This window comes from Branchiostoma belcheri, unplaced genomic scaffold, assembly GCF_001625305.1.
Source record: "Branchiostoma belcheri isolate BF01 breed outbred unplaced genomic scaffold, Haploidv18h27 scaffold6, whole genome shotgun sequence".
NCBI classification, from domain to species: domain Eukaryota; kingdom Metazoa; phylum Chordata; class Leptocardii; order Amphioxiformes; family Branchiostomatidae; genus Branchiostoma; species Branchiostoma belcheri.
Genome location: NW_017804242.1, coordinates 5,467,122 through 5,494,192, shown reverse-complemented (window position 1 = coordinate 5,494,192; position 27,071 = coordinate 5,467,122). Strand labels below are relative to the sequence as shown.

Here is a 27,071-nt window from a genome sequence, read left to right as displayed (position 1 = left end):
CTGTACAACTGTATAACATTACATCATGTAATGTTTTGATTCTTCATTGAATGAAGAATTGAGTAAAGTGAGCAGCAATATATGTCTATAGCTTTGCAGGTACATGTAGAGAGTTAGGTATAACAAACAGAAATATAGTCTGATATGATTGTCTCATGAAATCACAACACTGTACAACTATGTATATACATTTGTACATCATATAATATTTCAATTCTTCATTGATTAAAGAAATGAGTCAAAAGTTGCACATGCTGAGAATCAATTGTTTCTTTTAGACACCTTTATATAAAATTTCTTCCTAAGACATCTGTATGGATTCCCAACATACTTTCACTCCACTGTTCAACTTTTCACAAACTGCTTGTTTCTCTTCCTCCCCAATCACGGCAGACTCTCCCATCTTGACTGGATTCAACTGGAAGTCGAACAGCTCCAGGTCTGGACATTGTTGTTGGAGACTGGAGGCTGGTGAAACAACACGAGAGACAACTCATTGTTACTACATTGTATATATTGCCATTGGTTTCATTCTGATATCCTATTCAATGAGTTGTAGTTCAAGCAATTAAATCAGAATTGTGTTTTACTGTAGACTTTTACTTTATAATATGATATTAATTTCCAACCATGATAAATTTAAAAGCATTATGGTTAACGTTATCACTATTTCTTAGGAAAATTGTGCATTGACTGAAAAAGATAATGTACATAACTCTAGTACACAATGTAACTAAGTTGTCACAAATTTGTGGTGAAACTGGTGTGATGTGTGACTGATGAATAAGAACACATAAAAAAAGTAACTGTTACTTTTAGGCTGAATCATTGACAAAAGTACATTGTAATGACATATCATGCTAGATGTGCTTCACTGACCTATTTCCAACAGCTCCTCCAAGCACAGCCGGCAGAAGTACACTTTGAAGACTTTCAACTTGGGTAGAGAAGCCACAAGGTCAGCAACATCCTTGCCGAGGTTGGTCAGGTCATTTCCTGAGAGGAAGAGTTCCTCAAGGTCATTCAACTGTTGAATGGCAGGAAGGAGCTGTTTCATGTCTTCAGGTCCAAGGTCATTCCATGAGATGATCAGCTTCTTCAGAAGTCTTAAAGATGGAAGATGCTTGGCCAGGAGACCAGGTGCTTTTTCCACATATACGTTATCTACTTGTTTTGACAGCTGTCTTATCGAAAACTTTCTCATTAGTCTGTCAGGTGTAGTGCACTCAGGTTTTGGCTGTCCCAGTCGTGACTGTCGCAGGTTCAGCTCAGTGAGGTTGGACAGCACATGCAGCTGCTCAAGGACACTCCCAAGGACATACTGTTGCGTGTTGACCAAACAGAGCTTCTCGACCTTTTCCTTGCCATTCACTACCGCATGTGACAGCACGCTGTACAGTCGCGGGTCAGCTCCTGAGAACTGGATGGTGTTTCTCTTGAACAGCACTTCGTCAAAATTTTCTGTGTGCCCACTCTCGTAGCAGCAGAGCAAGAAAACCTCCATACTGTTTTGGTAGACAAGGAGCTCACGTGGATAATCGTTCCATTGTCCAACACACCGCAACTCTACTTCCTTGCCTTGGTTGTCAGAGACGCCTTCCAACTTTACGTCCGTGTTCCATCTCCTTGGAAACATTGCTTTGTGGAAGAAGGTGTAGAACTCATCCTCCAAGTGTTTTACATTGGAAGTGCTAAAAATGTCTTCAAGGTGTGAGAGGATGAAGATTGCGTCTTGGCCAAGCCTTCCGCAAGTGAACACTAGTAAGTTGTTGAGTTGCAGGATGCTCTTCAGATCTGGAAAGCAGCGACAGAGTGTTTCTTTCCTTGATGCATCGTCTTGATTCTGTAGTTTGCTTGCAAGATGTCTCCCTGCAAAATACTCCTGCATGGTCTTGTGTGAGAATGAGAACTGGTTTGCAGGGTCCAGTTTAGATGAGTTCTTCTGCATTAGCAAGAGTCCCAAATGTACGGGAGCTTCATATCCACCCTTGCAATACTTTTGTACATCTTCTTCACTAAAGAGAAGGGTATTCTTTAGCAAACTGTCAAATGCTAGCTCTTCTAGTGATGCCAATGTTTGTTCAATCTCTTCTGCAGTTTGGGGATTTGTGTCTTTTGTCTTGTACCTTCTTGACAGGTATTCTACTAGGCGATCATACAGTGGGCTAACTTGGTCACTTACTGGAATGTTACTGTCCTCTTCCCAAAGAAGACAAGTTAGGACAAGAAGGAAAGGCACAGACAGGATTCCTGTGTGCAGAATTGTGGGGCTGATTCTCTGTAACAGTGCCTGTCCTTGCTCTGGGCTCTTGCTGAACCAGTTGCGAACAAAGGAAACAATGTTGTCGGGACTGAAACCTACAATCTCTACTCGTGTATCTGGGTCCATTAGGTTGACAGCGTCAGAGATACGTGTTGGTCTTGTGGTGACGACAACAGTGCTTTTCTGCAGAATTTTGTAGTTGAGGAGCCTGTGGATTTCCTCAGACCCCAAATCTATTTCAAACTCATCGTACCCATCTAGAATGATGAGAACTCTATCATTATCTTTGATGAACTCCAAGAGGTCATCTTGGGAAAAGTCTACATCATCTGGTAGCAGCTGGTCAAAGATGCAGTCGACTAACGATTGTGATTTCTTAACCTCTCTCAAGGCAAGCTCAAAGACCAGGTCATACTTCTTCAAGGCTTCCGAAGACTCATTTGCCCAAACCGTCACCAGTTTTGCTAGAATGGTGGTCTTTCCTATCCCTGCTGCACCCCATATCAAAATGTGCTGGGGATATGGACAGTCTGCTCTACTACTGAATATGTCTTCTATAGAGTCCACTGGTTCCCTTTTGAAGTCTCTGCCACATTTGTTGTGAACCATGAGATCTACACTGGTGAAAATATCATCGACATTGATGGTGTTGTCCTTATTCCATGGTAGGAGCTGGATTTTGCCTCGTCTCTTTTTGTAGTGGTTCTTGAGAGCTTCTTGACATTTCTCCAGTGGGAATGGCTTGCTTGCTGTGTCACTTGAGTCTGGACAATTTAAAGAGATAATGTTTAAAAGTCATATATATATATATATATATATATATATATATACGTACATATATACGTACATGTATTTATATGTACATGAATGACAGACTTAGGGGTATGGCTTAGACTTGATAAGCTAGAGTAGCTAGGGGTATGGGTAGAAACAGTATCTACTAATATCACACGTTTAGATAATAAGGCATTCAATATCAGTTTATGTATGCCACTTATTTGGGTCAGGTGTATTAAGCAAAGATCACTTATTCCTAGCAATAAAAAGGACACAAGTATGATCCTTAGTCAAAACTCTCATTAATAATGCAAGGAATTACACTCAAAGAATTTTGTCCAGTTTACATAGCCACCGCCTTTGTGCTATATAGCTATTGTCCTATTTTCAGAAAATATTATCTTACAGATACATATAATCTTGTATAACAAATGTGTAAAATTCATGTATATGGTTGGTGTCTCCATTCATGTAAGATATAAATTAATGTGAGAAATGAGTTAATGTGCACTGCAAGGTTCACAGGGGTGCATATAGGTTTTAGATAAACTCTGATCGAACAAATAGCCTGAGGAGTCTAAATCCCTCCTGCTACAAAATTGCAACATGATGTAACCCAACACTCACGGTGGTAAAATCTGGGCTGCAAAGTTCCCACATTTCATAGAATCCGAACTGTGTTCGATCGTGTTCGATCTGGGCAATTCGAATCGAACCCGCGTTCCATTTCGGGGTCACCTGCGGTCATTTACAATAAAGCGGCAAAACAAGCCCTTCTGCCTGAGTGCCTCGCAACGGATAAAAACAACACTTTTCTATAGATACAAACAGTTTCCTGGACAGTACATGTCCGCTATCATTTTTGGTGGGTATGTAACATGTAGCGAAGCTACTGTCGTATGCTTGGGTGACCTTGAATACTGTAATGATTCTTTACACCTGTATGAATAACACAATGCACACTTTCTGGCCATATGACATGTCTGCAAAACTCGTTCAAACCTGAAAACATGGAGAGTCAAACATACCCCATTTACGGCTCAAAATGACTGTCACGGTTGTCCCGAAAATCGTGTTTTAGGGATTTTTGAAAAATGGCCTCAATTTTGAATTATGGGTAATTTAGTGAGAAAAATGTCAAAAACTGCAATTTTTTCACCAATATGTCGACAAAAACTAGACTTAAAATCAGAAATTAAAAAATCCCTAAAACACAATTTTTGATCTTATTCCTAGTCAGCGAAAAATATAAAAATCGAGGATCTGGGGTAATATACGTAGCCAGGTTTGAACGATGTTTACCTAAAAACGTGACATGACTTGTGCTCGGAAACCCGAAAATAATCGTCTTTCTGAGCGAAAGTTTTAAAAATAAGTGATTTAACATAAAAAGCTAACATTCAAAGGATGTTAAGACGATAATTTCATTTTAATTTGACGAAATTTACCACTTAATATTATTTGTTTATTTTCAAATATTTTACGGGTAGTCCAAAACAGGCCAAAATAGCGTCTTGTAACCCGATACCTTTTAGAACGCGCCTAGCAATGGGAAAGAATACCGTAGTGACAGACCGCCGTGACTAGTTACTGGTATCATAGTGCATGTATTTGTAATAAGTGTACCGGTAAGTACATGTACATGCTTACGTACCTTGTGAGCATGAGTTAGGTTCCTGGTAGATGTTAACTACTGAATGGTCCCCAGTTGTCACGGTGATGTTATGGTCACCAGTCACGGTAGTTTGTACATTGAAAGTCTTAGAAGTGGATTCTAATAATAAAACACAATTTGTAACATAACATCATCAAAGTGTGTCTTCACTACTAATTCAACAAAATGCATGAGTGACTGTGCTTTTCATACTGTATTGCACAACTTGACACCTGCAGCCTGCCATTAATTTTTGAAAAATTTGTTTAGATTTCCATGAGTAAAAAGTACTGCCTTTCAGTTCAATATTGTGTAATAATTATCATGAATCACAATCAAGATGATTATACAGCATAATAAAGCTTAATGTTACATGTATGTTGGATAAGTGGCTTGCGTAACATTTTCAGAAAGTTCTTTTTCATAATTTCACAAATAAAATTTCGGAACACTGGCAATATATGTTTTGAGTCCTGGGTGCATATCTTTCAGCAAAATTCCACTCACCCTGAAAAATTTCTAATAAGTTAATTAATAAGTTGAGCAAACTCACCTGGTTCTCCCTTGATACAGCTGTTAGGATCATCTGGTGCATGTACTGATACAGGAACAGTTCTAGAGGAATTGTCCAGAGCCACTTCCTCACGTGTACTTTCTTGAGCACTGTCATTAGCACTATACGTAGTCTTTGCTTGCGTAGCGCTACTCCTGTCAGTTCTACTTGCAGTGTCATCTTTATCACCTTTGCCATCTTTGCTCTCTAGATGACAACTGTCCTGTGCATCTTGTACAATCTTCACGTCAGTTTTTATTGCACCTTCATTTTTACCAGAAATACCAGTCTCCTCCTGGTCAATCGTTGTACTATGAAAATCCTTAGGAGTACTTTCAGTTTCAGGTGCACATGCAGGACTGTCTACTGATGTTGCAACATTTTCTGATCGTTTTTCCTTAACTTTGCTGGAACGTTTGCTTTTTCTAAACCTGAGTGATCTGAATACTGAGCCCTGTCTCCTTGTTCCTTTGCCTTCTGCTGTGCAGTCTCTATCAGATTGTCGTCTTTTGGTGAGCAAGTTCCCCATCTTGCCTGAAATGCTGAAAATATTTCAATCTTAATTTAAATTATAGTAAATGTGATATTTAATTTTGGAAAATTACTGTGATTTATGTTGCATACACGGTTATCAGACCGGGCAATGAATTTTGTGCTGGTTGCCAGATTCAACTTTAACGGCCATATTTTGCATATTTTTATAAGTTACAAAGTTCAAATGTATAATGTGCCCCCCTCCCCATGACCCAACCTTCTCTATAGCAACTTACGTTACGGTATAACGTTAGGCGCAGTATTTTCGTAAAATAACGTAACATTTCATATCAAGGATGTGAAAACGAACTCAAAGCTTACCTGCAGCAATCGAAGTGCTTGCTAAGCTGACTATAAACTTGTAATCAACGTTTCGACAGTCCGAGACGCCAGTTTCGGTCAGTTCCACGTTACTTCCGGGTTTGTAAATTGTAGCCACGTGACAAATGCTTTTTTGGCGACGCCTCACGGTGGTACATTATTGGTATATACGGGAACACACAAGGGATTCGCTGCTACTAAAGTTACATGTAGAAACAATGAAATACAAACTAAAAATGTTTCTGGTAACGCCTCCATATTTTTATTGATGAAATAGGACGGCATAACTTTGTTATAAAATGGGGCAAAACAGATGGCAAAAATATAATCTCCAAGCAGATGTTTCGGTAGCTGCAAAATACAGTATCAAATTGGCCAGACAGTATCCACTGTAAATGGACACTGTCTGGCCAATTTGATACTGTATTTTGCAGCCACTGAAACATCTGCTTGGAGATTAGCAAAAATATTGGTACTAGTATTCTTCCTGATACACTGGGTTTATAGGCGCTACCAACTGTATTCTGTATTTTTCCCTCAAAGTTACAAAAAAAAATTGGCCATGCACTGGCCATACAATCAGTAATGTTACATCATGATCAATGAAATAAATAAAAAATTAGTTAATGAAATATAACTCAACAAAAAGAAAACAAAGGCACAATACTGCTGTTCTGTAGCTCATATGGAATTAAATTATAATGGTAAACATGTATTTCACTGAGTAGTCCAGAGAGCACACTGGCATTTTTGCATCAAGAGAATGGTATTTAACCTTCCTCCTCCTCCCAAAATCAAATACAAAGTTGGTGCCAGAGGTGTACCTTAGCATGGAGGCATGGAGTAGGTTAAAATTAGGTAGAAATTCCTTATACAGAGATTGAGAGCTATGGAAGAAATTTGCTAAAACAGAATTTGTCTAGAAAACTGCATCATGTCATATACATAATCTTATGACAGCTGTGTAATATTTGAGGTCTAGTGGTCGTTTGGTATCTTAGCTTCTATAATATCTTAGTATAGAGAGAGATCCAAACAGTTCGATTACTTCTGCTGAGCCGGGTTTATTGATCCGTATGTTAACTCTAAAACAGGTATATGTGGTCTAATGGTTCACGAGGAGTTTAGCACGTAGTTACACAGAGGGTTACCAATGGTCTAGGATTACACAGATGTGGTACTAGCAGTTATACAATCTACTTATCTACAGAGCTACAACTAGACATGTGCACATACCTTGGATCCAGGTCACGACTAACTTACGCAGCGATTGTCTTTCCCAAGCTCAACTCTGTTCACAATAGTCCCTAACCTGATTGGTTGCTCTCACCAACCAATCAGGGCCTACCTAACGCGCAAATATATGCATAATCTCTAAAGTAGTCTTTCCACATGGTCATTTACATATTACCCTAATTATACAAATCATAATAAGTCATAACCGTTACACTATCCCCCTCTTTCCATCAAGCGGGCGTCCTCGTCCGCGAACTCATATTACCATATACAGGGGATAGAACATAATAATAAAACAAGGTCAAATATAAACATATCCATTACACAATCAAATATGGCACATAACACGGGATATGACATCAAGGCAACATACACATGAATGTCATCATGGGACTCTTAATCCCAGGGTCGTGGGTTCGAGCCCCACGTTGGGCGCCACTGTAAAAACCGAAAGGGGCGAGCAGGTCACAACCGGGAATCGAACCCGAGTTGTCCGCTTGGCGGTCACCAACGCTAACCACTACACTAAAAGGTCGCACGACCATTTAGCATGGTCAGTTAGCGGAGGATAAACCCCACTGTTACAGCTGCCTTAAAATGTTTATAGATACTGCATATTTCCTTCATAATCATAATATAAATACATCTGAAAATATCTATCCTACATTCAACTATTTTAAGCACATGGAAAATACTACATGGGAGGACATGCATACTATATGCTGACAGTTTCACTAAAATGCTTACATATCTGATACGTTTTTTTATCAAGGTATCTAAAATATCTACATATCTGTATTCTACATTCAACTACAATGTATTTTTATGCATTTTTGGAACACATGCAGAAAATTACACTGCATTGGAGGACAGTAAATTCATGATTTTTTTGGTCTTCAATATGAAATAATACCAACAATATGAAATAACACAAAACAAGTGACAACAGGTATCAAAGTGACAGGTATCAAAGAAGGTCATTTCACATGAACTTAACATAATATGAGACACTAGTGAAATTTTCTACATTCTAGGCTGTTTACCAGTAAAACCAAACATAAAATGTACAATTGTTCTGTCATAAATGTGAGAAACAAAAGCAACACTAGCCTACGGATCATAAAATTATTTTTTCATTGAAATTGTACATTTTATCTGTACATAATTATACAGGTAAGTCCTACAGGACTGATAAGCCTTACAAGCATGATATTATGAATCATTTGAAAATGATTACATGAAACATACATTTAAACATGAATTTGCATACTGTGGTGCATGCATTAAATTGCATGCTCTAAATTGTACCTTCATGCCACTAGCTAACTTGATACATTTGGGTTTGATAAACTGACCACTTCTTTTGATTTTTAATTATGTAAACTTTCCATAATCATAAGGACTGATGTTACCTAGCATACAATTGATAAAATCGTCAATTCAACCTATCATCCTAAGAGAATCATAAATTCTATTTTTGTGACAATTTCTATTTTTCTTTCAAAATCTTTTATCATCTACGAATGTGCAAAAGTTTACAAAACTTCTGTTTATCATTTACCCATTTGGTCCCAGTGATGTGCTCTATTCATAATGCTTCATTAATATTCTAAGTTTTTATAATGATTGGAATGAATAAGTACACTTAGTGACAGGGTGCATTTTTTAAAGTACATAATTTGATATCTATCTTGAAGATAGATATCACATAGGCACCAAAAATGATCATAAAACTTGTTATCCAGCTTGTTAACATAAATACTTAATGGAATGATGCACATATAGGTAAGTCCAAATATATTCATTGAATATAGTGACTTAATTGAATTCTATACAAATGATGTACAATTTTCAGAAAACTCTTTCAGCACAAAGTCGGAAAATCATGAAAAACATTGTAGGGGAAAATGTACACATATATACAGTAGATAAAACATGTCTGTTAAATTTGAGCTCTGTACAGATTTACTGTATACATTATTCAAAGAGAGAACTTCAAGCAAAAAATCAATTCAAAGCACTGCAGACATGCTCAGGGCTGTTGAGCAGTGGTAGGGAGCTTTTTTTTACCCAGATGGTATGGACACCTTGTCCCCGAGTACAGCCTTGACTTTTTTTAGCTCTTTGTCTCCAACCCAAATGGACTCGTCAGGCTGGATGGGGTTCAGCTGGCAGTCAAACAGGGTCAGGTCTGGACAGTACTCCTTCAGACTGGATGCTGGGGGAAAAAATTAACACATGTGGAAGAACAGTTTAGTCTCAGATAGCTGGGTTACCATGCATTTTGTTACAGGGTTCCTTAAATTCACTCACTATCTAAAAAAAGATTAGTCTCAGATGCACATAATTTTTTTTTTTGCATGACACTTGTTCCTTAGCTACGGTATTAGTAGTAAGCTACCTGTGTTCAAGGTTTACTTTTTTTTCACAGAATTGGGCAGCTTTTCATTTAGGACACTTAAGCAAATTTCTGTTCATGTGATGTAAAAGCTTGGCCACTTTCATTGAGTAAACATACAATGAGCAAACATACCTATCTTCTTTATTTCTTCAAAGGTGAGCTGGCAGAAGTAGACCTTGAACTCTTTCAACTTGGGCAGGGAGGCTACAAGGTCAGCAACGTCCTTTCCCAGGCCACGAAGGTCATTTCCTGACAGGAACAGTTCTTCAAGGTCAGTCAGTGCCCGAATGGCTGGAAGGATTTGCTGTTTCATGTCTTCTGGGCCGAGGTCATTCCAAGATATGACCAGCTTCTTTAGCGATCTCAAGTGGCGAAGCTTCTTGGCTAGGAGGGCAGGAGCCTTGGCCAAGTTGTCTTCAGACATCTTCGTCAGTCTTCTGTACTTGAACCGTAGCTCCAGCCTCCTGGGGATTGTGCACTTTGGTAGGTGTCTGCCCAGTCGAGACTGGCGTAGGTTTAGCTCAGTCAGACCTGGCAACTTGTGCAGCTCCTCCAGAGTTGAGCCAAGGACGTAGTTCTGCGTGTTGACTAGACGGAGGTGTTCCATTCTCTTCATCTTCTCACTTTCTTCTTCTATCATGTGAGACAGCACGCTGTACACTCTTGGGCTGGCCCCTGAGAACTGGATGCTGTCTCTGAGGAACACCTGCTCTGCAAACTGCGCTGTGAGACCACTCTCGTAACAGCAGAGAAGGTACAGCTCGATGTAGCTCTGGTACGTCAGCAGCACTTGGGGGTAGTCGTTCCACTGGCCGGCAAAGTTTTGTGTCAGATCCCTTGGACTTGCAAAGTCATCCAACTTGATGTCCTTGGTCCAGTCCTTCTTGGATTTCCCAGTTTTGAAGAAGTTGTAGAACTCTTCCTCCACAAGCTGTACATCAGATGTGCTATGGATCTTCAAGAGGTGATGCAGGACAAATTTCGCGTTTTGTCCCAACTTTCCACACGTGAAGATGAGAAGTTCCCCGAGCATCTGGACCTTCCTGGCTGTTGGGAAATACTGCTGCAACATTTCCCTCTTAGTGGCATCTTCTGTTCTCAACTTCTCTGCGAGGTGCTGTGCGGCAAAGTACTCTTGCATCGTCTTGTGAGAGAACGAGTACTGGACGACAGGATGTGTCCTGGACGGGCTTTTCTGTTCCTTCAACAAGCCGATCTGCACCAGAATCATGTACTGGTCTCCACAGTGCCTTTTCACATCTTCCTGATTGAACACCGTGACCTCCTTCAAAAGGCATTCGAAGGCCAGCCTTTCCAGTGCATGGATGAGTGTTTGGACGTCTTCTTCACTGACAGGGTTCTTGTCTTTCGCATGGTACCGTCTTACAAGACTGTCTACTACATTGTTGTAGAGGGGGAAGATCTTGTCACTGAGTATCAGATCCTTGTCATCTTCCCACAGCAAGCAGACATGGAGAAGAAGGATGGGCGCTGAGAAGATTCCTGTATGCAGAAGGGTCGAGCCAATTTTCTCCAGCAGTTCATCTCTTTTTGTTGGCTGTTCTTCAAAAAACTTCGAGATGTACTTCTTCGCGTTGTCTGGACTGAAGCCCAAGACCTCGACTCGGGTGTCTGGCTTCATCTGCTTGATGACGTCGGAGGTACATGTTGGCCTTGTGGTGACGAGGATGGAGACATGGGGGAACAGTCTTCCTCTCAGGAGCTTTATGATGTCGTGGTCTTCATCTGGTTGCCACTCTAGCTCGTCGAAGCCATCCAAGATGATCAAGACTCTGTCACTTCTGCGTAGATGGTTGGTCAGGACTTCTTTCATGTTCACATCATCTTCAGGTGCCAGCTGATCAAAGATCAAGTCAACAAGAGACTGGGTCCTCTCAACCTTACTCAAAGCAATGGCAAACACAAGGTCATACCGCCGTAGGACTTCTACATTACATTTGTTCCACTCAGTCAATAGCTTGGCAATAAGCGTGGTCTTTCCAATGCCAGGGGGCCCCCATAGGAGGAAGCTTGAGGGTTTTGAGGGGTTGGGGTTGAAAGTAGGATTGAAAATGTGTGCAATGGAGTCTAATGGACGTCGATAATAAGCTTGGCGCCGCTCGTTGTATAGAAGAATGTCTATTGTGGTAAAGGTATCTTCTACATCCAGGATAAACTCTTTGTCGTACACCAAAGGTTGCTGCTGACGAACCTGTCGTTCGTAATGTCGGTTGATATCTTCCCGAAACGGCGCTAACTCTGAGGGGAGGGGACAAGGGGTCGTTGGGGGGCTTGGCGAATTGTCATTTTCTGTAAAAGGGAATACAGAGAAGCATTTTATAGAACATTAAATGTGGCCTGTCTGTAATACAAGATACACTAAGGTCTACATGTACATGTATGTCCATACAAGAGCTACCTAAAACTGCTCAATGTCATACTTTGGGAGAGGAGGGTGTTACAATCTAGATTAACATTTTATTTCTTTTATTTTTATTTTTATTTATTTAAATTGCCATACTGCAATACAGTGGAAGCCCTGGCAGCTGAGCTGATGTCGGGCCCCACATTATGAAATACATACATACATAAACATACACACATCATAACACAATAAAGTAACGAATCACAGAAATCTCTTATACCTACAATTTCTTTTAAATAACTATTTGCATCAAACTAAATCATAGCCTTCAGCATAGAATGTACATTGATAATGAAAAGAGATGTACGTAATTATCCTTGCTACCTTTTAATATGTACAATAGATATATTGTTGACATACCTTGTTCTGGTGTTGAGAGATACATTTCTTCAAAATTTCCTGCTAACCTTTCACCCAGACCTGCACCTGCTGGTGGTGGTCTGGCCATCTTGTCTTCTTAAACTCCCTACAGAAAAGTTTAACAGAGTATGTATTGTTATCTCTTTGTAATATGGTGCAAGTGTGCCTTTACGGACATTGTACCCATTTTTTTTCCTGATCGTAGCCATATAGGAGGCTGCATGGGGGGTATTGATTACGAATTACGAAAAATTTTCGCCGCAGATTACGAATTACGTTTAAGTCTCAGAGCTGATTACGACTTTGCGATTTGCGGCTAATGTCCTATTATGAATTACGTTGATTTTTGCGGAGGGTGCCTACGAATTACGAAGTCTAAAAAGGCCTGATTACACCTGGATTACACCTTACGAAAAAGGGCTTGCAGGCCCTCATATAGTTATGTTTCACCAGCAGAGACTTTTCATTTGATCATAATACATGAATCCCCCATGCATAGCCTGTTTGCAGATTTAACAGAAGTACACTGTAAAGCAAGATGGCATACATACCACAAGCCAGTGTATAACACTGAAAGCAAAGCAAGAGATTAGCCCTGCAACAGTCATCATGTATGCTATTTAATAAGGCCACACCGCCTTAATTTTATAGATTTTCGCCTGTTCTCGAAAGCCGTGCCGGCTTGTCGTATATGTCGCTACATGTATGTACTGCCGTAAATTCACAAGACCAGCTTTGTATTCCTGTGGTTTAGTAGCATTTTTATTTTTTGCCGGAATTTTTTTTATTCGCCCACGCGCACTAGTTTGTGGGTCTTCAGAGGATGTCATCCATAAAACTAGAGTTCCACGATCTCATACCTTCGCCAAATGATGTTAATCTTTATGACTGACAAAGTTTAGATTAGATTATTCCCCCCTGATTTAAGAAATAGGAACCTAATTTTCATGAATTATATTGTTTTATCATAATCTCAACCAAAAGACAAAAAGTCTTATATTAACAAAGAATGCATTCTAGCATTTCCTAATAAATTATGCAAATGAGGTCCTGATTTCAATAAATTATGTTTAATGATGTTCACCTCAATTTAACTTTCAAATACCACAAGTATGAAATTCCAGGCAGTTGTCATTACATAATTATAAGATTTTCTCATTAATTATGCAAATTAAGTTCTTTTTAACATAACTAATATCTTCCTGTGTTTCTCTCATTGTCAATTACCAATGTCACAAGCTTCAATTGTCCTATCATGGAATGCAGCTGATTTATAGAATTTCCCCATAAATTATGCAAATTACATCCATATTTGCATAATTGTCACATAACTATATTAAGCATCACGTGAGCTACCTACATACCAAAAATCACGACGATCCGTCAACCGGTTCTTGAGTTATCCCCTTTTGAATATTTTCAAGAATTTATCCCTGCAGTTCCAGAGCAAGCCGCTAGGGGGCCTAAACTCACGTCACTTCTTTCCCAGCACAAGAGCTACCTACCATCTAAATTTCAATACCATAGCATGTCTAGATCATGAGATATCAAAACCGGAAGTTCAGCTGCAGTACCATAATAAGCCGCTAGGGGGTCCAAAATCTAATCATTTTGAGGTCTCATCAAGACCTACCCACCTACCAAGTATCAAGACAATCCATCAAGGCCTTCTCAAGTTATCGTGTTTACAGACAGACACACACACACACAAACACACACATACACGAACGCCCCTGAAAACATAACCTTCTTGGCGAAGGTAATTAAGTCGGTGTGGCCTAATATATATAGTGTGTGTTGCATCTCTAAATTTCTTTCTTTGTACATCTGACATATGAGTTGACTGACATGGATCTAGGTCGTTCCTTGGAACCAAAATAACACACTTCCTGTTATATTATTTGTTTGGAAAATAGATTGTTTTGAGTTCAAAATATATTGAGGCTCGTATATGAAAAGGTACTATACACCTGTATTAAACTGTTATAGTATTGTCACTTCGGGACCTCGCATAATTTCAATAGCCACAAACGTTGTATGACAACGGCAGTATGCATGCACAGCACTTACCTGCTTTTATGTGATTCAAAATGCCCTGTGGTGACAAAAATTTTGGAGGTTGATTTCTAGGCGCGAAAAACAATTTTACTTCCGGGTATGTCTTTTCGAGCACACATATTTTTTACCTCACATTTCGTCTACATTTTTACAAATTACTCGGTTGTTCTAAGCCTGAAATTACCACAGACGTGTCCCGGCTTCTATTGTCTAATGCTATGGACGAAAAACACTCTTCCTTTGCTCTAGATCCTGCAGAAATTCTGGGTTTTCCCCAGTGGGCGTGGGGTTTTCCCAGACCGTCACCAGTACTTTCGCGTCGGTCGCGTCAGCTAGAGGCCAAAGGTCAAATAAAGCAGTGAGAAGAGCGCACCTAGCGAGTTCTGAAGAAAAGGCAGTCATATATACTTTGGAGAGAATCTGACAGGTGGTTAAAGTGTTTAGGGATCACTGCAGTTGGTACAGTAAGGTGTTTCTCTCCGCTAGAGCCTGTTGGACGTAAGCTGAGGCGTATTCCATACGTTCACTGCAATGAAATCTTTCCTTCTGAGATTCGTAAATGTCTCTGACAAATACTCGGACCTAACCCGGAAGTTACTGCGACCGAAAACTAGGCAAACGGTTTCAAGGGACAATGTTGGCAAGCTCTATCGAGGGCATCCCTTTCTAGACTCACGTATACGTTTTGGGCATCGTATCATATAATCTTGAGGAACTTTTTGTTTGGTGTCTGAAACAACCTTTCGTAACAATCACACGTGTTTGACACAGGAACCAAACATATTCAATGTTTGACACTTTTACTCCCAACACACATCAGTGCAAGTTTGATATTAATAATTAATCCAAGCTTAGTAAATTGAGAAACTAGAAAATGCGAGGGGGGTTTTATGACGCGCTCTCATTCCATGGTAACTCTTCTTACGACTTTCAAATGAGGAATTAAAGATGTCACAATACTCTCTGTATAATAAACAAAGTATGTGCATGTGTAATGTGTATTCGTTGAATGGCACGTTCTTGCTCTATGGTAACTGTACAGAACTTTTTGAATTCAGGAACAAGCCACAATACACTCGAGATCTGCATAACAAATATTAAGTAACTAATATCTAGCTCCTTCTTGATTTCACGACCATGGTTGTGAAGGTATGTGCATGTGTAATGTTTGCTTTGATACTTAATTTAGAAACCCTTGTGTATAAAAATCAGCCCACGGCCACACATAAGGAACTAAAGGAACATTTGCAGCTAACGGAGTCAGTGAACATTACTAGGGACATGGCGGCAAAATTACTTTTTGTAGTAAACTGTTTTCTGCTGTTTTTATTCTGCGTCGCCTCTATGAAGAGAAGCCAGGCTCCCCGGATAGTTGTACCAGAAAACGTCGCCGTCGGAGAAGTCATATTCAACCTTCCGCGCTCGTGGTCAGGAACGGAGGCCGAAGAAAAAGCGGAACTTCCGTGTGTCAATTGCAAAATCGCGGGCGATCCGGACGGACACTTTAACGTGACGAAAAACTGCTCCATCGTGGTCGCCAAACCGCTGGACTGGTCAGTACAACTGTGGTATAAACTCATAATCTACGATGGAGTACACAACATCAGAGTCGAGGTAGAGTTGACCGACGTTGAGGGCTACCCGCCTCAGGAGTATAACGAAATGTGTGAAACTCCGGTCAACACCGGGCCAGACGAATTCCTATTTCGAGTGAAGTGGAGTTATGAGGCAGTAGTGCCTGTGGACACAGGCGAGGTTATTTTTTCTAGTGTGACTGGTAGCAAAAAGAAAAGTGGTAGATGGGTACATTCAACTCAGCCTTCGTGGATATGTCAAGCAGGCAAAAGTGACTGTAGTCTTCGTATCGTTCCGTATATTACCGAACCAAATACGGATCAGTTAACAACATTAAGAGGTTTATGGCAAAACAATTTCCGCAACATGACATGCACCGGACAGAGAAATCAGCCCAATTTATTAATCGAATTGTTCAATATCCAAGAGGAAGATGCCGGGCCATCAAGATCTGATGAATTACGAAAGGTTGTCCCGAGATCATTTGTGGACAACGACATATACAACGTCTTCGTATTAATGAACTTTGGCTCATTGTCTACAAAAAAAGTGCAAACTTATACCTGCAACGTCCCGCCCTTTAACTCTCTGGTCACTGTACGCGGAGTTGGAGAGTATCTTTCCTTTAGATCTATCGAATATTTGGACATAGAGTTACAGCCAGTAGGATGCCCCGATGGGAAGTACGGCTTACTCTGCGATCGCAACTGCACCTGTCAGAACGGCGCCCGCTGCCACGGGTTTAACGGGGCCTGCAAGTGTCCGCCCGGCTGGGAGGGCGCAGCCTGTGACGTTCCCAAACGGGACATTTCGATTACCACGACTCCTAGCGATCCTACAAAGATCTACACCTCCGCCAACGTCACATTCCACTGCAAGGCGTACAACCTTGATGTTGAGTCTGTATCTCTGACTTTTCCAAATGAATCCGGGATATCGGCAAAGAGAGAGAAAAACTTGGCAGTGACGATCTCAAACATACAAGCGCAAGACAACGGCACTTACACCTGTCTGCTGAATGATACTGATGGAAACATTTGGAACAAAACACTTGTTTTCAAAATCGTAAATTGTCCACCAAACCGTAAAGGTGCCCTGTGTGATGAGAGTTGTGATTGCCAACAAGGTGGCAGCTGTGACCGATGGGCCGGTTGTATCTGTCCGCCGGGATGGAACCCGGGAACCAGGTGTCAGACAAAATGTCCGCCTGGCACCTTCGGTAAAGACTGTGGGAAGAGCTGTAACTGTTTAAACGGTGCGGGCTGTAACCCTAGCGATGGCAAGTGTAGTTGCACTGCTGGGTGGTATGGAAAGAATTGCAGCAAACCGTGTCAAAAGGGTCGGTTCGGCTGGAGTTGTGGAAGCGTTTGTACCTGTAACGTTATGAACAATACTACGCGTACGTGTAACAACGAGGACGGTAGTTGTACCTGCGTGCCACCATGGACGGGACGGAACTGTGACAAATATGAAGTTCAACACAATGAACCGCTACTCGAAAGTCTAGCACCAGTAGGCTCCGTCATCTTACTCGTTGCCATAGTGCTGGCGGTTCTCTACAAAACGCGGCTTCTGGCTTGCTCCGCGCCCGACGCGAGTGAGGAGGACAAGATACTTTTCGAGCTGAAGAGAATGGAGCAGGATCTAGCACAGAGTCTACAGCCGGGCTGGCTAAGACGCTGGGAGAAGAAGGTCCGCCATCTCACTCCTGGTCCCCTGATAGGGGAAGGGGCGTTTGGACAAGTCAGAAAGGCAGGACTGCGCACGCCTGAAGGAGACCTCGTCGTTGCCGCCAAGACAGTTCGCGTGGAGGACTCGCAGTCCTACCGAGACTTTTACAGAGAAGCGGCTATATTAGTAGCTGTTCACGAACAAAATGGCAATCCTCGCGAGTCCAATATTGTACAACTTTTGGGACTCATCACCAAGTCTAAAGAGAAGTACATCCTCCTAGAGTATGCTCCAAAAGGCGATCTGCTTGGCTTTCTACGAAGGGTAAAGAACAGAAACGGGGAAGACCTACTCGGCGAGCTTCTTGGATTCGCTGTCCACATATCACGAGCCCTCCAAGAGCTGGAACGCCTGAAAATCGTCCATCGTGACGTGGCCGCTCGTAACGTCCTCATCACTGCCGATGACGTGGCCAAGTTGGCCGACTTCGGACTGGCCAGAGACGTCTACGCCACCACTCAGTACGTCAAGACGAACAACCTTGGCGTTGACGAGTTCCTGCCGCTGAAGTGGATGGCGCTGGAGTCCATCGAGACCGGCGAGTACACCTGTCAGAGTGACGTCTGGTCCTTCGGCGTGCTGCTGTGGGAGATCGCCACGCTGGGGAACGATCCGTGCTTTGACGACAAGATTCACCTGAGCTTTCTCCAGATGGTCGGGATCCTGAGGCGGGGGATACGGATGAAGAGGCCGCCGGGATGTCCGGAGGACCTGTACCGACTGATGAGGGCGTGTTGGCGCGACGTTCCTGCTACAAGACCGACTCCAGAAGGGATAGAAGAGAGGCTGTTACAACTGATACGCAATCTGTATCCAGATAATCAATTTGAAATGGAAACTGTGCTCTAATTGATGATTCTATGTTTTTATATGTATTAAAAGCAAGTAATTTAAAGGACTTACTAAAGTTATAGCTAAGTGGAAATGTTTGAGTGCTTTGCTACTTACATGTACCTCTTACTAGTGGAAGCTTTGTTACTTGAAACCTGGATTCTTACGGTTCCTAAGCAATGTAGCATATTGATTCATATCACCAATCTGAAAAATCAGTAACAAAAATGAGAAGATTAGGATCTAACTTATTATGCTACGTTAACCTATATCTACAGATGTATATACATATATTGTGATTACAGATAATGTAGCAACTAGTAGTCTGGAACATTGTTTTTTTAAGAGTGGTCAATTGTACATGTACATGGACATTGTCATTTTCTTTTATGAACTGGCATTTAGCAAATGAAGATTCTTATCATCCTCTGTAATTGTGTTACCTGCTAACACTGTTGTTTAGCATAATTCCCAGGTAAAGTCATTACAGTGTACAAATATATAGATATACACACATTTATTATATGTAGATATTAAAAGCTGAATTGTGAAAAATGGTCTCAAAGTGCAAACTGCCTCAAGGGACAGCAATGACAAATTTTGTCAGCAATGACAAATTTTGTTGAGGGCGTGCTAGTCTAGACTCTAGTATAGACTGTTGTTTGAATACGTAAATGCACTTTATTGGGGAAGTCTTACCCAAAGCGTGTCTGTGCGAACCTTAAATTTGTAACAATCACATTTTTTATTAAACAGGGACACCACATATTAAAAAATTTATGTTTGGCACCTTTACAATCATCAAAAACTTACAGTGTAACTTTAATAAATACCGAGCTCAATAAATCTACAAACTATAGCAAAAAAAGGGGAACGGCACGCTCTAATTACACGTAATTGCTGTATACAAAGACTTTTCAAAGGAGGAACATATCATATTTACTCCACAGAGGAACTCTTGAGTGAATATGTAGTTCCTCTTTGATTGTACGACGACAGTTGTGGGGGAAGTTGCATGAGTAATGTGTACTCTGATACTTAATTTACAAACCCGTGTGTATAAAAATCCGGGCACATAAGGAACCGAGCACCATTTCTAACCAAGGCAGTGGTGCGATCGCAACTTAAGACATGGCGGCAAGAGTACGTTTTGTAGCAACATGTTTTCTGCAGTTTCTCTGCTGTGTCGCCTCTACAACGTTTCGAAAATCTATACCAGAAAACGTCGCTGTCGGTGAAGTCATATTCAACCTTCCGCCCTCGTCGTCGGGAACGGAGGCCGAAGAAAAAGCGGAACTTCCTTGTAGCAAAATCGCGGGCGATCCGGACGGACACTTTAACGTGACGAAAAACTGTTCTATCGTGGTCGCCAAACCGCTGGACTGGTCAGTACAACTGTGGTATAAACTCATAATCTACGATGGAGTACACAACATCAGAGTCGAGGTAGAGTTGACCGACGTTGAGGGCTACCCGCCTCAGGAGTATAACGAAATGTGTGAAACTCCGGTCAACACCGGGCCAGACGAATTCCTATTTCGAGTGAAGTGGAGTTATGAGGCAGTAGTGGACACAGGTGAGGTTATTTTTTCTAGTGTGACTGGTAGCAAAAAAAACAGTGGTAGATGGGTACATTCAACTCAGCCTTCGTGGATATGTCAAGCAGGCAAAAGTGACTGTAGTCTTCGTATCGTTCCGTATATTACCGAACCAAATACGGATCAGTTAAAATCCTTCCAAGGTTTATGGCAAAATAATATCCGCAAGTTGACATGTACCGGACAGCAAAATCAACCCGATTTATCAATCGAATTGTTCAATATTAAAGATGAAGACAGGCCATCAAGACTTGATGAATTACGAAAGGTTGTCCCCAAAAAGTTCATGGACAACGAAATATACAACGTCTTCGTATTGATAAAAGTTGACTCATTGTTTGCAAAAGAAGTACAATCGTATACCTGCAATTTCCCTCCATTTGAACCTTCGGTCACTGTACGCGGAGTTGGACGCGATCTTTCCTTTAAATCTATAGAATATTTGGACATAGAGTTACAGCCAGTAGGATGCCCCGATGGAAAGTACGGCTTACTCTGCGATCGCAACTGCACCTGTCAGAACGGCGCCCGCTGCCACGGGTTTAACGGTGCCTGCAAGTGTCCGCCCGGCTGGGAAGGCGCAGCCTGTGACGTTCCCAAACGGGACATTTCGTTCACCACGACTCCTAGCGACCCTACAAAGATCTACACCTCCGCCAACGTCACATTCCACTGCAAGGCGCACAACCTTGATGTTGAATCTGTATCTCTGACTTTTCCAAATGGATCCGGGAGATCGGCAAAGAGAGAGAAAAACTTGGCAGTGACGATCTCAAACATACAGGCGAAAGACAACGGCACTTATACCTGCTTGGTGAATGATACAGATGGAAACATCTGGAACAAAACACTTGTTTTCAAAATCGTAAATTGTCCACCAAACCGTAAAGGCGCCCTGTGTGATGAGAGTTGTGATTGCCAACAAGGTGGCAGCTGTGACCGGTGGGCCGGTTGTATCTGTCCGCCGGGATGGAACCCGGGAACCAGGTGTCAGACAAAATGTCCGTCTGGCACCTTCGGTAAAGGCTGTGGGAAGAGCTGTAACTGTTTAAACGGTGCGGGCTGTAACCCTGGCGACGGCAAGTGTAGTTGCACTGCTGGGTGGTATGGAAAGAATTGCAGCAAACCGTGTCAAAAGGGTCGGTTCGGTTGGAGTTGTGGCGGCGTTTGTACCTGTAACGTTATGAACAATGCTACGCGTACGTGTAACAACGAGGACGGTAGTTGTACCTGCGTGCCACCATGGACGGGACGAAACTGTGACGAATATGAAGTTCAACACAATGAACCGCTACTCGAAAGTCTGGTACCAGTAGGCTCGGTACTCTTACTCGTTGCCATAGTGGTGGCGATTCTCTATAAAACGCGTATTCTGGCTTGCTCCGCGCCCGACCCGAGTGAGGAAGACAAGATACTTTTTGAACTGAAGAGAATGGAGCAGGATCTAGCACAGAGTCTACAACCGGGCTGGCTGAGACGCTGGGAGAAGAAAGGTCCGCCATCTCACTCCTGGTCCCCTGATAGGGGAAGGGGCGTTTGGACAAGTCAGAAAGGCAGGACTGCGCACGCCTGAAGGAGACCTCGTCGTTGCCGCCAAGACAGTTCGCGTGGAGGACTCGCAGTCCTACCGAGACTTTTACAGAGAAGCAGCTATATTAGTAGCTGTTCACGAACAAAATGGCAATCCTCGCGAGTCCAATATTGTTAAACTTTTGGGACTCATCACCAAGTCTAAAGAGAAGTACATCCTCCTAGAGTATGCTCCAAAAGGCGATCTGCTTGGCTTCCTACGAAGGTTAAAGAACAGAAACGGGGAAGACCTACTCGGCGAGCTTCTTGGATTCGCTGTTCACATATCACGAGCCCTTCAAGAGCTGGATCGCCTGAAAATCGTCCATCGTGACGTGGCCGCTCGTAACGTCCTCATCACTGCCGATGACGTGGCCAAGTTGGCCGACTTCGGACTGGCCAGAGACGTCTACGCCACCACTCAGTACGTCAAGACGAACAACCTTGGCGTTGACGAGTTCCTGCCGCTGAAGTGGATGGCGCTGGAGTCCATCGAGACCGGCGAGTACACCTGTCAGAGTGACGTCTGGTCCTTCGGCGTGCTGCTGTGGGAGATCGCCACGCTGGGGAACGATCCGTGCTTTGACGACAAGATTCACCTGACCTTTCTCCAGATGGTCGGGATCCTGAGGCGGGGGATACGGATGAAGAGGCCGCCGGGATGTCCGGAGGACCTGTACCGACTGATGAGGGCGTGTTGGCGCGACGTTCCAGCTACAAGACCGACTCCAGAAGGGATAGAAGAGAGGCTGTTACAACTGATACGCAATCTGTATCCAGATAATCAATTTGAAATGGAAACTGTGCTCTAATTGATGATTCTATGTTTTTATATGTATTAAAAGCAAGTAATTTAAAGGACTTACTAAAGTTATGGTTGCATGAGAATGTTTGGACCGACGAATGATACACTGACAAATGAATTGTGCTGAATTAGTACGTGGCTTGGTGGCTGAATGTTTGTTCGGGTGCTTTGTTTGTACCGTACCAGTAGAATATCCTATATCGTCATTAGTGTTAGATACTTTGCCTTATATCATAATTATACGTCAGTTTGTTACTTGGAACTTGGATCGCAAGCAATGTATATATTGTTTCATACCAGCAATTTGAAAATCAGTTACAAAATCTTAAGATTACGACCTGATTTTTATCATGCTACGTTGATATGTTTATTTATACCTGCATGTACATATTATGATGTAGTAGTAGTGATCTGGAACAATATTAATGGTTCAACAAAAGCAAGTAATGTAAAGGACTTACTTAGTACTAAAGTTATAGTTAAATGAGGATGTTTGGGTCCTTTGCTACTTAATTCTTACAAGTAAAAGATCCTATATCGTCATTAGTGTTAAACATTGTGCATTCTACGTCTTTTTGTTAGTTGAGACTCGGATTCCTATGGTTCCTAGGCTGAGCAACTAGGTATTTCGATTCATACCACCAATCTTAAAATCAGTCATAAAATGTGAATATTACAATATTATCTATTATGCCACGTTAACCCATATCTATATGTGTATATATCGTGATGTGTATATATTGTGCTTACATATAATTATTAGTCTGGAACATCTACAATTTTATTTAGGGTGGTCAATTGTACATATAGCAAATAAAGATTCTCATTATCCTCTATGAATGTGTTATCTGCTGACATTGGTCGTTCATATAATTCTCACGTAAAAGCATATAATTGTCAGTCTTTCATTGGCTGAACACTAATTGTGACGGACAAATAGACACCTTTCCTTGTGGTAGAAGGAAGCTACAGACGGCAATAAGCAGATTTGGATGACGTCACATATGACGTCATGGCATGTACTAATTTGCATATTAACCAGCTGGTTCCATTCCCATCGACTAACCTGCGTCCTCCCGTATTCAGGAGGCAAACATTACAGCGTTATCACGAGCTGACACATTATTTACATTAAAAACTGTAAAATATATCGTGTAAATTGAGCACTACTTCAGAGCTTGAGCTGAAAGCTCAGGCAAGCTATACAAAATGTGCCTTTGCCACTTAGATTTCATACATTTCACGGAAATAGAGTCTGGCGTTTTAAAAAGCCTCTAAAAGATTCTCTAACTGACGTCACTCCTATGTTTATCTGAGTTTGGCAAAATTCTAGAGCCACCCACATGTTTGCAGACTGAGAACTATCTCATGCTCAGTCCTGATAGCTTAGTTACCTCTTATTCTCATCGAGACATCAAGCATGGCAAACCTCGTCTACGTGGCTCTCTTGGTAGCATCTGTCCTGTTCGCTAATGTGAACGGGTACACGGGACATGGTGAGAGGTTGTTAATAGTCATATGCAAGACTAGAAATGAAAATATATTAGCCATAAAGGTTGTCTTAAATTCATACTGGAACCTGCCATATGGAACAGGGTGCTACGCGCGTAACTTGGTACCAATTGCCAACATGGGAGTATAATTTGGGTGCCAAGTTGTTTTCCTGTTTAGAAAGGTACTGTATCACTCAGTCTTCAGTTTGCGAACCGTTAGTTCAAGGTCCACTTTTGGGGACTGCGATAACCATACATATACATAGGTGCGTTGCTAAAGATTTTTAATGCAAGTTAATAATGGCTTTTGCCGTTTGAAATGTCTAAGTAAGTCACAAAGTAGTAATTTATTAGTGATTTATTCCTTGACTATCGGAACGTCTAATGTTGATGAATATATCTAGTGTTCTTCATATTTCTAAATTTCGTGAATTGACAGGACCGTGTCCAACGAATCCGAACGGTGTGCACTACCAGCCGGGGGACAGTTGGGAGGAAGGCTGCCTAACATGCAGCTGTTGGAACGGTGGATTCGGCTGCGACATGAAGTAAGGGTCGTGTACACCTAGCCTGTGTTATACAATCTTGGTGGCAATTACGTTGGTGGCAATGTGATCTTGTGATTAGGGTTGTTGACTCAGAATCCGACGGTTCTGGGTTCGAATCCAATGCTCTGCCCTTGGGAAAGGCACTTAACACCTATTTTCTCACTTCACTCAGGTGGAAATGAGCACGTGATAGCTTCGGTTAGGGACGTCCCTCTCGGATAGCCACACCTTGAGCACGCGTTAACACATTGAGTACGTTTAAGATCCCACCAAACCTATCGAAAAGAGCAAGGGGAACTCCCGATTTGAGTTGTTCAAGCATTACTGTCTGGTCTCTTGTCTGGTTTTGACCTCTTGAAGATCAGAGGTAATAGTCACCTATTATGTCAATCCTTCCACAAAATGTGGTAAAGCTTCATAAACAAATCTCTCTCTCTCTCTGTCAATGACTGGTTGGGCGTTCTCTCGAGAGCTTGTGGCCATTACTCAAGAAAACCATTCCCATTTCCAGAACTACCAATAGGAGCTCAGGATTCTTTATCACTATGGTTTGGTATACCACAATGCTCTGCATGTTCAACTGTTTGTTCAACCTCCCTGATGGTATAATGAAGGAAGGCAACTTTTTTCACACTCCCGCATAAGTTGTGGGGTCCTCAGTGGATGCCATCCACATAGTAATCGAATCAATATGAAAACACCACGCATCATCATCATTCCAGGGTACTGTCGTGGAGGAATCCTCCCTTTCTGATTGGTAAAAAACAAAGCAACTTTTTCTTTTACTTGACAACAATTATGTAGAGGTTGTACTCTACATGTACTACTTAGTATCTGTTTGGGAACGCATTGCAGACATCGGGACGTCCCTGTAAATGTGCATATATATATATATATATATGTAAATACTTTGCGTGACTTACCAACCTGATGAAACTATTCACAGTCTATGCATCCGTCAATGTTCATTGTTAGCCTCTACCAGGCTCCGGGATCAAGAGGCGGCTGGAAAAGTAGAAATCGGCCAAATAGAGAGACAAGGGAGTTGGTCTGCTGGAGAGAACAGCTTGCCGCTCCCGAAGACTGGTAGAGGCTAGTCATTGTGCTAATATACATAACTGTATTTGTTTCCATGTGCCCAGGTTTCCTACTTGTGAGTATCCCGAAGGTTGCGTGAAGGTGTATGATGATAACGGCTGTGAGCTGATGGCCGTTGACCAAGCTAACGAGGTCTGCGACCCAATAATCTGCATGATTGCCGGGAAGTAAGCTTGTAGCAGCGCCGTTCATCGCCACGGCTGTCCAACGATGCATTAAAGCACATGTATACCACACAATCCTGTCCGCGTGACGTTTTCAATGCCAACAGGCAATGTGGGGACTAAACTGTTACTTATTCTTATTACTATAATATTAGGTCACATTTCGTGGGCCCAACCGGACTTTTTTGAGTGAATGAAAAATAAACATTCGAATGAACAATGATCCCAACTGTAACCCTAGCCCTAAACACCTGACCTCTCACGTATGTGGCAGCTCAAGGATTTGGCTCAACACCGGGGCCCGGGCAGGGAAATGTGACCTCACTATAAGTGAGCTCTCCTTGGTACTGATTGGCCATTTATACAGACAGCTGACAACCCGATCAGAGCACATATAGATAGATCCCACAGCCTAGCAAAGACACATTATTTGACATGTGTAAATATTACATATGATGACATTTGCTAGTACAGTATAAATCTCGTTTTTGAACAGCCGACTTCTGAATTATGAACGTATGTTCGGCCTGACACGTGTTGATGCCATCTAAGGAGGTCCTTATCCTTTGTTGTAGACACCGTTGCATTAAGTGTAACGGTCATCTGTTTGAAGTTGTAGGCCTTGACTTGAACACCCATTAGTAGCAAAACATTGCAGAACTTGTTGGTTATGCAACAAGGGTGATCTCTTACGAGGGGAAAAGTTGCTGAAACGGATGAGAAGAAATGTTATTTGTACGTCTATCGCAGACAGAATTCGAAGAAACATTCAAGGACTATGGTTAGCTTTGACAGTTAGTGATGACCCTACCGGCAGATTTTAATGTAACAGAATTGAAGAAGTAGCGAACTCTTCTGCCGGATCTACCGTAGTGTGTCTTGAAAGTTCGCAGACAGGCAACCTTTAATTGTCACCCTCTCATTGCATGGTTGAACACTAATTGTGATGGGCACCAACTATCAGACACTGCGGTAGAAGGTAGCTACAGACGGCAATAAGCAAATTTGGATGACGTCATGGCATATGCTGATTTGCATAACCACCTGCTTCCATTCCCATCGACTAACCTGTGCCCT

General features: G+C 41.9%; 4 protein-coding genes across 4 annotated transcripts; 2 read left to right on the top strand and 2 right to left on the bottom strand.

The window, feature by feature from the left end:
- Nucleotides 1-301: 301 nt before the first annotated feature.
- Nucleotides 302-5,445, bottom strand: LOC109482294 (NLR family CARD domain-containing protein 4-like). The gene is made up of 4 exons (XM_019784980.1): nt 5,376-5,445; nt 4,695-4,814; nt 880-3,027; nt 302-468 (listed from the first exon to the last, which is right to left on the bottom strand). The coding sequence occupies exons 1-4, from the start codon at nt 5,443-5,445 to the stop codon at nt 302-304; spliced, it is 2,505 nt and encodes an 834-aa protein (XP_019640539.1).
- Nucleotides 5,446-9,404: 3,959 nt separating this feature from the next.
- On the bottom strand, nt 9,405-14,902 carry LOC109482293 (NACHT, LRR and PYD domains-containing protein 3-like). The gene is made up of 4 exons (XM_019784979.1): nt 14,595-14,902; nt 12,525-12,630; nt 9,872-12,049; nt 9,405-9,556 (listed from the first exon to the last, which is right to left on the bottom strand). Exons 2-4 carry the CDS (start codon nt 12,610-12,612, stop codon nt 9,405-9,407), a joined length of 2,418 nt encoding a protein of 805 aa, XP_019640538.1. The 5' UTR covers nt 12,613-12,630; nt 14,595-14,902.
- Nucleotides 14,903-15,926: 1,024 nt separating this feature from the next.
- LOC109482292 lies at nt 15,927-22,698 on the top strand. Its single transcript, XM_019784978.1, is given in 5 exon segments — nt 15,927-16,332; nt 16,810-18,728; nt 19,195-19,210; nt 19,876-21,806; nt 21,808-22,698. Coding segments are annotated over 5 exon segments (5,163 nt in total).
- Nucleotides 22,699-23,886: 1,188 nt separating this feature from the next.
- On the top strand, nt 23,887-26,066 carry LOC109482647. The gene is made up of 3 exons (XM_019785464.1): nt 23,887-24,187; nt 24,624-24,732; nt 25,875-26,066. Exons 1-3 carry the CDS (start codon nt 24,112-24,114, stop codon nt 25,999-26,001), a joined length of 312 nt encoding a protein of 103 aa, XP_019641023.1. The 5' UTR covers nt 23,887-24,111; the 3' UTR covers nt 26,002-26,066.
- Nucleotides 26,067-27,071: the final 1,005 nt, after the last annotated feature.

Bases quoted from the DNA above. Each gene is read 5' to 3' on its own strand.
- LOC109482293 (XM_019784979.1), bottom strand. From the start codon at position 12,612: ATGGCCAGACCACCACCAGCAGGTGCAGGTCTGGGTGAAAGGTTAGCA. The intron at 12,050-12,524 runs GTATGTCAACAA...TCCCTTTTACAG, and splicing joins TCTCTCAACACCAGAACAAG to AAAATGACAATTCGCCAAGC. The intron at 9,557-9,871 runs GTATGTTTGCTC...TTTTTCCCCCAG, and splicing joins TGAAGAAATAAAGAAGATAG to CATCCAGTCTGAAGGAGTAC.
- LOC109482647 (XM_019785464.1), top strand. From the start codon at position 24,112: ATGGCAAACCTCGTCTACGTGGCTCTCTTGGTAGCATCTGTCCTGTTC. The intron at 24,188-24,623 runs GTGAGAGGTTGT...GTGAATTGACAG, and splicing joins GAACGGGTACACGGGACATG to GACCGTGTCCAACGAATCCG. The intron at 24,733-25,874 runs GTAAGGGTCGTG...CCATGTGCCCAG, and splicing joins GGATTCGGCTGCGACATGAA to GTTTCCTACTTGTGAGTATC.
- LOC109482294 (XM_019784980.1), bottom strand. From the start codon at position 5,445: ATGGCAAAGGTGATAAAGATGACACTGCAAGTAGAACTGACAGGAGTA. The intron at 3,028-4,694 runs GTACGTAAGCAT...TAAATTGTCCAG, and splicing joins ACCTAACTCATGCTCACAAG to ACTCAAGTGACACAGCAAGC. The intron at 469-879 runs GTCAGTGAAGCA...TTGTTTCACCAG, and splicing joins GGAGGAGCTGTTGGAAATAG to CCTCCAGTCTCCAACAACAA.